The following is a 10,797-nucleotide window of genomic DNA, read 5'->3' on the forward strand; positions in this document are numbered from 1 at the left end:
ATTAGATTTTGATAGCAAAAATTCTTTATCATAAACTCGTTTGTCCTTTTTGACTGTTGACTTTGATGTGTCGGACTTAGACTTTGACTCAGATTTGGACTCCCCCATTTCATCATTTTCCAACACCTGATCTACAACTTTCTTTATTAACTCGGACTCATGATCAGTGTCGGACGATGTGAACGTAACATCAATATTTTCTAGCAAGTTATCTAACGACCCATAATCCCACTTTAAGTTTGTTGCCTTTTCGAATCTTTCAGAATTTGGATTTCGAGGAGAATATCCATTTTCAACCGGGGGTGGACATCTATTATAGACAACACTCGGTTTCTTACCAGGAATCTTCACTTCATCATCTCCTTTCATTTAAGACTTCTTCTCTTCCGAAGTCTTCTCTTCTTCAAACGTCTTCATTCCTTCCACTATGGGGTAAATCTTGTCAACAACAAAAGTAGAACATGAGTAACTTTTTAACAAATCATTTACTCTCTTGGTTTCGATTTTTTGGGTTTCCAGTTTCAACTCAAGTTCAGCATATTTTTCAGTGTAATAAATGACATTGTCAAGCTGCCTTATGTATGCCCCCTTTGAGTGTATTCATTGCTACAGCCTGTTCACTGCTCGACTCGTTGTACTTATTCATCTCTCTGTTCAAAACAGCATATGGTTCTTTCAGCCTTTTTATATTTTATAGCAGTTCATTATTTTGCTTTATCAGAGATTCACAGTTCATACACTTCTCAGAAACCTTGATAGTATCAGCATCTGTTTTAATTTCAAATTCTGGAACTTCTTTGACTACTCTCACTTGAACTTTTTCTTCAACCTTTTTCTTTTTCTCAGCTTCAGCTTGTTTCTTTTCTTCTTCCTCTTCATATTTCTTCCTTTTCTCAGCAGCTCTTTCAACTTGTCTGTATTTTTCTGCCCAATATTCATCAGTATAATCATTAATAACATGAGCAACAAATCCTTTAGCCAGAAATTCTTTGTCTGGGCAATAATTGTCCCAACTGAAGCCTTTGAGCAATTTTTCATCCTCTTGATCTACCAAGCATGCTTTACTATCATTTAGAATGTATTTATCCCAACTGAATCCTTTTGAAGAACTTCCATCATCTTGATTACCGATACAAGCATTCTTTGGATTTTCAATTTCTTTCCTACCATGACAGGTTTGTGGCTGTTGTTGTTGATATGGCTGTTGAGAAACTTGATGATATATCGCTTTTCGATAGTAGTCATTGTTTCCAAAGGGATTTTGAGCTCCACTTGCTTCACGATTAGTTCACTCCCTCTTGAAATGCCCTTTCTCCCTGCAACGAAAACAAGTAACTTTAGACTTATCAAATCGTAAAGTTGAAATATTTGCATCGCGAAAATCATCTCTGCCTGTGATTTGTTTAAACTTTTCAGCTCGTCTCAACACACTAGCCAAGCACCACTTTATATCCATCAACTCCATCTCCTCAGCATCAACTTGATCGTAATCCTCTTTTGTAAGCATTGGATTCCCGATCCTCCCTGCAACTAAACTGCCATAAGATTCAAGTACAGTTACTAACAAAGACATATGGCTTTTAGCAACTTCCTCGGAGTAATTCTGATCATTTTCAAGATTTAAAGCAATGTTGCATTGAAGAACTTTACCACTCTTTGTTGTAGAAAAATGCGGATCAAATGTTGGGAATGAAGTAAATCCAGTTTTAATGTTTGTTCCCTGAGATGAACTTTCAGAGGAACTTTTTGCATTGTAAGCAGTCTCAACTTTTGGAGAAAAGTTTGTTTTGTCACTAACACCACCTTTGAAGTACAACCCAATGTCTTGTTCTCCATCGTAGTTTTTCATTCTAGCAATCTTTCTTTGTTCCATCTCTTGAGCTTCAAGATGTTTAATAAAATCACTCAGGTTTAGATCTTTATATTCCTTTCTATTATTCCTCAACATCATCAAATACGTTCCCCAAACATCATGTGGCAACGCATCAGCTAGTTTCTCAATCAACTCATCTTTATCTTTGTTGATGCCCACTCTCATCATGTTTTTCACCAAGTTGCAATATCTTTCAATAATCTGCTTGGTGTTCTCTGTTCTCAAACCACGAAATAGATCAAATTCTTTCTTCATAAGTGATTTTTTGTTCTTGAGCATATCATCATTACCAAGAAACTTTGTTTCTAATTCTTTCCAAATCGAATATGCACTTCCGTTGTGTTGAAGTAGAATCAAGATGTCTTCTTTAATCGCTTGCTGTAACAAACTAACCATCAATTTCTCATCTTTATATCTCTTTTTCTCATCAGGATTCATTTCTCTAATTGGTATTTTCTCATCATTGTTCTTGAGTGGTCTAGTATATTGAAATTCAGTATGTTCCCAAGCATCTATATGATATGCTTCAACCCAGTCACCAAAATGTTCGGACCAACCATTATAGTCATCAATATCCAAAAGCTTAGGTGGTTTTTGAGTCGTCCCCGTCTCATTTTCAAGCAATGTACTTTGAGTAAGAGTCATTGGACTAGCAAAGGCATTATAAAACTCGTTCTCCATGTTTTGGTTGTCAAAGGTTCACAAACAATTAGTTTCAAACGAAATTCCTCTTCACACGAAATTACCCTTCAAACGGAATACCTCTTTCCAAGCGAAATTACCCTCTAAACGGAATTACACAAAACTTTCACACGAAATTACCCTCACCTTCAAACGAAATTAGTAATTTCGTTCGAAATGTTCAAACGGAATTTAATTCCGTGTGGAATTAAACTTGCTTCCAAACGAAATTAGGTTCCCTTGAAACGAAATATAATTCCGTATGAGGTTTTCATACGGAATTACAATTTCAAACGAAATTAACAGCTAATTCCGTGCGAAATTACAGCAATGTTCAAACGAAATAATATCAACTTTTCAAACGGAATTAAGTTTTCGAACTGATTTAAGCCGTATTTATGTCTAAAACTCTCAAGGGTTTGTTAAAACGCTATTACGCACACTATATTTGAAAATCAACCCATTTTAACCGTGAAATCAAGTTTAATTGAGAAAAGAAGGTGTAGAAATCAGAAATCGCAGCTGAAATGGTAAGAACTCTTCCTCCTGAGCTCTGATACCACTTGTAGGATCGTTTTCAGACCCAAACGAGTCGATCAGAAGAGTGCTTCACCAATACAAATGGCAGAAACAGATGTATCGATGTGATTTCAGCTGGAATGCACAAGAAATCACTTTAAACTGTCTTTTGATTGATATTAGATCGTTTACAATGCTGTAGACACTTCGACAGAGCTTCTTTGTCGGAACTAATCTCGTTTTAAAACGAACATGCACATCAGGGTATTTATAGGCCACTAATTCCGCTTGAAAGAGTCCAAACAGAATCTAATTCCGTGCGGAATTAGTTCAAGCGATATTAGATCTCAAACGGAATTAGGGTTCCGAGCGGAATTACCATTCCAAGCGGAATTATAATTCCGTGTGGAATTACCTATAAATCCCATTTCTCGTTTTGCGTGCCCTGATCTAGCTATTACAATACAAGACTCGATACAAGACTAAGTCGACAGACGTATTCACCAACAGGGATGCTACCGAGGGGTTGGGTATGTCACGCTTTATTCCTTCTTTTTTGTATTTATGTTGGTTTTGGCTGCTTATTTGCTCCTTTTGTTCTTTTAAGCTCGTTTGGTCCTATAAATTCAAAAGGAAGAAAGAAATGTGCTTTTTCCAACATTAGTACTAAAAAGGGTTAGTTTTATGCCTCATTTGATGTAATTTATATGTTGTATTTTGCACACTTCAAACATCTTGGTTTACTTGCTTCCTTTGTTGCTTCTTACGAGAACTACATTCAGGGAAAGATATCTGTCCTGCTACTTTTGATGAAGCTTCTACAGGTTTGTCTTTTGTGCAGGTCCCTGACCACGCCCCGTGTTCAGCTAGGCACGGCCCCGTGGCCAGTCTTCTGAATCTTTGTTTTTACTTTGGGGATGCTGCCGAGTGGTCGGGCATGTCACGTTTATTCCTTTTCTTTGTATTTATGTTGGTTTTGGCTGCTTATTTTCTCCTTTTGTTCGTTTAAGCTCATTTGGTCCTGTAAATTCAAAAGGAAGACAAAAACATGCTTTTTCCAACATTAGTACTAAAAAGGGTTAGTTTTATGCCTCATTTGATGTAAGTTATAAGTTACATTTTGCACACATCAAATATCCCCACACTTGAATCTTTGCTTGTCCTCAACCAAAACTCTTTAATATGTGGCTTACACACCCAAACGGAATAGGTAGAGGAAAAGATTTGGGCTTATCTTGAGTGTCGGGAATCCAAGATCTTTTATTGGGTTTTATTTTTATTTTATTTACGATCCTATTCGTCATGATTTATTTAGAATATTTTATATGAAAAATTACTTATTTGGGCATAACATGCCTCTTTAAATTTCCATTTATATACAAGTTCACATACCTCATGGGAGATCACTCAACACTCGGCCGAAGATGTATTTTTGTGAAACACTCGAGAATGGCATGGAACTTGTTGGAACTTTTGAGATCGTTGATACTTGTGCTGGATTAGTTTTAATTATGGTTTGTAGCTATTTTGATAGTATAAGGGCTTATTTTGTAATTCTATAGAATTAGGCTTCCTGACCTAGTGTAGATAAGATTCCAGCAAATTTATAAATTTGCTGGCTAGTCAGGAACACTATATATAGTCCTTGCATTGTAACCAACTCAAGCTTTTGGCTCTTGAATGAATATTGGTGTTGTTTACATTCTATCATTGTTCTTGTGCTCAAATCTGATATCCAAGGTGCTCTATTGATTTATCTCATTGTTTGGATTCAATACAACACTTGTTGTATTCATTAATCCATTAGCTTCACCGTCATCTTTGATCATTCTTGACTTTTCATAGCTCAAACACTTAATCAATAGGTGTTTTGGGCTAAAACAACCAACCACTGTGATCCGAATTGATATTGGGATCTACAATTTGGTATCAGAGCCTTAGTGCTCTTGGTTGTTGTGTTCTTGTTGAGATTTTTCATAGTTTTGAAGGTTTTTCAAAAGTTTCAAGGTTTTCAAATTTTTGGACTAAAAATGGATTGATTTGGTGTGTTTAATCGATAGGTTGTTGTTAATACATGATTAGGGAGTCATTTTGGACATTTTGATGCATCAAAACACGGTTTTTGAGCTGTTTTTTGGTGATTAGAGGATTTTTGTTCGTGTTAAACCCTCTGTCCAGCGAATTTAATATGAATGCAGCGAACAATTTATGAATGAAGCGAATTTAAATTTTGAATATAGCGAATTTGTCATTGAACATAGCGAACATAATTAAATCTTTTACAAACTCATCGCAGGATCATTAATTTCGACGATCGTCATTCGAGCGAAATTACTGATTATCGGAGAAATAGTGTCCAGTGACCCTCGAGCGAAATTATCAAAGGCGAATTCGAGAACTGTGATATTGAACCACAGCGTTCTTATCATGGTAATCGGCGAAATTAGTCAAACTAACATTTGTGTTACGTGTATCAGCGGAATTAGATTGTTCGCTCGTTCAGGACAACCTGGTGTACTAGCGAAGGTTGAAGACCAGCAAGATCTGCCAGCGAAATTGCACGTGCCTCTCAAGTCATCGGCGAAATTAATTTCTGTTGTCAGTTTCCAGCGATCTGTCAGCGAAACTAGCTTCTGTTCAGCTCTCTTTTGTCAAAATCAAGCAAAGATGTCGTTAAATCAACTAAGTCCAATTGCTCAAGCGGAACTTGAGACCGGAACCACTACTAGGCCACCAAAGTTGAAGGGGGCTGAAGACTTTAGCACTTGGAAGACTCGCATTCAGTCGTTCTTCGAGTACACGGACTACAATCTGTGGCTCTCTGTCACCGCTGGACCCCACATTCCAACGGTAGTTCAAGGAGATGCGGTAGTTGCCAACAATGATGCAACCACCTTCACTGATGAAGACAAGGCACTAATCCAACGCGATCGTCGTGCTCATGCTGCCTTAACTATGGCACTGTCAACTGATGACTGTAACATGTTTGAAGAACACCGAACTGCAAATGCACTCTGGAATGCATTAATTGAATATTATGAGGGGAATGAAAAGCTGATCAAAAGCAAGAAAGACATGGTGCAGAAACAATATGACATGTTTTGTGGAGTTCGTGGAGAAAGTCTTTCTGATCACATCAGTCGCTTTCTGAACATGATGACCAAAATGAAAAAGGCGGGAAATCCTGTCAGAAACCGTGCTGCAATAAAGAAGCTGCTAGATTCACTCCCCAAGGAATGGAGTCTTCAATGCATGATGATCAAGAAGGATTTCCTCAACAATCCAAATCCTATCACTCTGTCAGACTTGATTAACGCCCTAAGAGCCTTCAAAATGGATGTCAACAAACGAGAGATGAACACTGCCAGTTACCCACCAAAGTCAACTCAAACCTCTGCTGGATTGAAAAATGTGGCATTTCTTGCTTCAGGTGGCATCACTCCACAAGCTTCTGACTTAATCTACGCCAACGCTTCCGCAAGCGCATCGAAAGCTCCACAACTTGTTGAGAAGACTATCACTGTTGACACTCAAGCGTTGAAAGTGTCCACTGAAAACGTGGCACTTTTCAACACATTTATGAGCAGCTATGAAGCCTTGATGTCTGGAGAACTAAAGAAGGAGATGTTCACAGCATAAGACATGTATCAGGTTTATCCAGATGACATGGAGGAAATGGATCTGAAATGGCAGATGGCCATGATCACTTTGAGGTTAAAGAAATTTCAAGACAAAACAGGAAAGCGTTTGGGTCTTGGAAAAGCTGGTTTTGACAAATCTAAACTTAGGTGCTACAACTGCAAGAATCTGGGCCATTTCAAGCGTGATTGTCCTTTGTTGAAAGAAGGAAACAGTGAAACCACTCCTGCTGTAAAGCAAATCACAGTTGAAGAAAACAAGAACAACGCGTCTCCTAGCACGCCAAAACCTCTAGTCGTCAAAGACTATGATTGGAGTGAAGAAATTGCTGAAGCAAAGGAGCAAGTCAACAAAGCTCTGATGGCTAAGATCTCAAGTGAGTCCTCATCGAAGCAGTTTGAAAAGCAGACAGTCAGAATTCCAAAAGGAGACAATACTGCTGACAAAGGTCTGAGAAGCATTCTCACCTCCATGGAGCCTGAGAATGAAAAGAAGTCCGGAGAAGGAAAGGAGCATGTGTCTGAAAAGGTGTCTGATCAAGAGAAAGGCAAGGAAAAGGTCCCAGCTGCAGCTATGAAAACAGAGTCATCAAAAGAAAAAGCTGACAAGGACTTGGTAAACAGTATTCCACTTAGTTTCAAAGAAAAATTATGCACACCTGCATGCGTTGATGTTGTGGCACATTACAAGTCTCTAAATCTAGAATTTGAGAGACAAAAAGACAAAGCTTTAAAATTTAACAACGAGCTTAAACAGAATGAGGCTGCATATCAAAGAAAGTTGAATTCAACTTTAGCTGAAATGCAGACTCTAAAAGAATTTGTGTTTAGAAAAGATTTTATCATTAATGATCTCACAGAAAGATTAGAAAAAGCTTTGAATGAAAAGAATAAATTACAAATTATAATAGACAAATGGAATGTCAGTCAAAAGGCCTTTACTGACATCAAAAACTGCCAACGACCAACGTTTGTGAAAGACGGGATTGGGTATAAGGACAGGCACGGAAATGAAAGAAAACTCTTCTTTCCACCACATAGCAAAAATTATGTGCCTATGCCGACTCCTCATCCCGAAAATGATCTCAAAAATGAAAAGGCCTTTGTTGAACAAAATGACTTTTGTGAAAATGAAACAACCGCTAACTGTTCTAAAAGTAATGCAGATCCAATTGTGTGTAAAGAAGATGTGTGCGATGAGGATGGAGACTGCGGCGGTTCAAAAATAGGAATCGGATATTCAGGCGACAGTTATTCCACCGTTAACTGGTTCGCCTGGAACTGTTCTAAGAAAAACAATATTAAGGATGAATGTAATAATTTAAGTAGGATGGATGACTGTAATGGCTGTGTGCCTAAATTTAAATCTTCGGATGACTGTAAGGGCCATGTGCCTACATTTGAGACCCGTGATCGTGAACATTGTGTGTCTAAATGTCATGATTTACATTATGCGTTTTGTGATGATAAAGTTGCTTGTGAATCTCCTGTATTTGTGCCAGAATTGAAAAAGAATAGTTTTGGAAAATTCCTCACAGAGGAAATTCCCGAATTTATTCCTTCTAGAACTGGTATGACAGATTCAGAAAAGAGTGTCACTGAAGATCATGGCAATGAAGACTCAAGCATCACTGCCTCAGAAGACGAGCAAGGATCAGAAAGTTCAAGTGAAGATCAAACAACAAGTGGTGAAAGTCTCGAATTCCCTAGTGATGAAACCCAGCAATCCTCAAGTGAAGATCAAACCACTAATGATGAGAGCTTTAAATGTTCAAATGCTGAAACCATCGAAGACCAAGACTCAGAAAGTTCAAACGAAGATCAAAGCTACAATGAGTCAAGTTACGAAGCAAGTGAAGAGCAAAGCTCAAGCGAGGATAACACGTCTGAAAGTTCATCCGATTCAGACAGTGATGAAGAATACTCAGAAGATGAAAGCAGAGTGGACAAGTAGATGAAGAAAGCAGAAAGCTCAAGACTCTCATCACATACATCATCTTCTAACACCAAAAGACCCAAACGTAAAATATGCTTTCGCTGTAGTCACTTAGGACATACAGCGAAACATTGTAAAACCAAGAAGTTTTCAAAACCAGAACATGATTTTCTTACAAACGTCACATACCAACTAAACTATCTTAAGAAATCTGTTAAAAACCTGGTTGAGTCAACAGCCTACTTTTGGAAACAAAAGGAGGTCAACGTGGGTCAAAACCACGATAGATTCAAAATGAAGCAAATCTGGGTTCCCAAATCAAACTAATTTGTGTATATTTTTGTATATCAGAATAAACTCCAGAAATGGCTTCTTATGCTCATGGAGTACATCTGGCATGTCGACAGCGGCTGTTCCAGGCACATGACTGGATTAAAGGAACTTCTGAAGAACTTTCGCTTCATCGATGGTGATTTCGTTTCTTTCGCTGGAGACGAGAAAGGAGGGAAGATCGTTAAAGTAGGAGATGTGGTGTCTGAAGCTCTCACGTTGGAAAATGTCAACTATGTTCCAGAATTGTGCTACAATCTCATGAGTGTCTCACAAGTCTGTGACAAAGGAATATCGATGCTTTTCAATGATATGGAATGCTTATTCCTCAAGCCCGGATATGTCGTTCCTGCAGAAATGATCATGCTCACTGCTCCAAGACAAAACAACACATACGTGCTCAACATGAAAAATGCCAAGACAAATGACAACTTGACCTGTTTGATCTCTAAGGCTTCAGAGTCGGAGTCACTACTTTGGCACAGGCGATTGGGGCATGTTAATTTCAAAAATATGAACAAACTCTCTAAGTTAAACTTAGTAAGAGGTCTTCCGATTAAAGAATTTCCATTTTCTGAAAAATGTATTGCATGCGCCCAGGGAAAGCAACATAAGAAATCGCACAAGTCCAAAGCAGTGAATACGATTACTGCACCTCTTCAGTTGATGCATGTGGATTTTTTTGGTCCAATTAGTGTTAAAAGTATTGCTAAAAGTTCCTACTGTTTGGTGATTACAGATGATTTCTCTCGATTTTCATGGGTCTATTTTCTTGAAGCAAAAAGCGAGACAGCTGAAGCTCTCAAATCGTTCATCCCGCTAATTGAAAACGTGACCAAACTGAAAGTGAAGTCTATCAGAAGTGATAATGGGTCCGAGTTCAAAAATCAGACCTTTATATCCTTCTGTGCAGAGAAGGGAATTCATCTCCAATACAGTGCAGCCAGAACTCCCCAACAAAATGGAGTCGCCGAACGCAAGAACAGAACGTTGATTGAAGCTGCAAGAACAATGCTAGTGGATTCAAAGCTTCCAATCATCTTCTGGGCAGAAGCAGTAAATACAGCATGCTAAGTTCTAAACAGGGTACTCATTGTAAAACCACATGGAAAGACTGCATATGAACTTCTCTTCAAAAGAAAGCCGCTCATTGACTTCTTCAGACCATTTGGCTGTTCGTGCACCCTTCTAAACACTCAGGAAAATCTCATCAAATTTGAAGCAGTGGGTGATATCTGCTACTTCATGGGGTATTCATCCACACAGAAGGCCTACCGTGTTTACAACAAAAGAACGAAGATGGTGATTGAATCATACTATGTTGACTTTCAAGAAGGAAACTATACCAACACCGGAAGTACTCCTGATTGGTTCTATGATGTGGGTGTGATCTTTAACACCTTTGAAATTCCGGAAGTTGCTCCAGAAACAGAGCCCGTTGAAGACACTCAAGTTAAACCACTGTTTGACTCATCAGACATTGGCTTAACACCGTTTACCACCCGTCTATCTCCATCAACCGCTGACCCTATTCTTGCTGTGAATGAAGCAACCGGTGACACGTCTCCTGAGAACACCCAAGAAAACGGTGCTTCTTCCTCATAGGCGAATGTGGATGAACCAACTCAAGAAGATGATCCACCAGTGATTTACGTGGACAAACACTTCACCAACCTTCTACAGCAGATTGAGTCTCTGACAAATGCCGGATACAAGACAAATCGAAATTATCCTCTTGAAAACGTCATAGGCGCAGTCGAAGAAGGAGTACGTACACGCGGGCAGTCGTCAAGCATCAACAAAAGTCTCTTTGCAGCCTT

The 10,797-nt window shown here is 38.6% G+C and overlaps 1 protein-coding gene across 1 annotated transcript; it reads left to right on the forward strand.

Annotated features, from left to right (window-relative positions):
* Positions 1 to 6,715: 6,715 nt before the first annotated feature.
* On the forward strand, positions 6,716 to 8,665 carry LOC110918911 (clumping factor B-like). Its single transcript, XM_035985495.1, has 4 exons — positions 6,716 to 6,724; positions 6,896 to 7,491; positions 7,639 to 7,961; positions 8,184 to 8,665. Exons 1-4 carry the CDS (start codon positions 6,716 to 6,718, stop codon positions 8,663 to 8,665), a joined length of 1,410 nt encoding a protein of 469 aa, XP_035841388.1.
* The last annotated feature ends 2,132 nt before the right edge of the window (positions 8,666 to 10,797 follow it).

Source organism: Helianthus annuus, chromosome 16 (assembly GCF_002127325.2).
Source record: "Helianthus annuus cultivar XRQ/B chromosome 16, HanXRQr2.0-SUNRISE, whole genome shotgun sequence".
In the NCBI taxonomy this organism is placed as follows: Eukaryota; Viridiplantae; Streptophyta; class Magnoliopsida; order Asterales; family Asteraceae; genus Helianthus; species Helianthus annuus.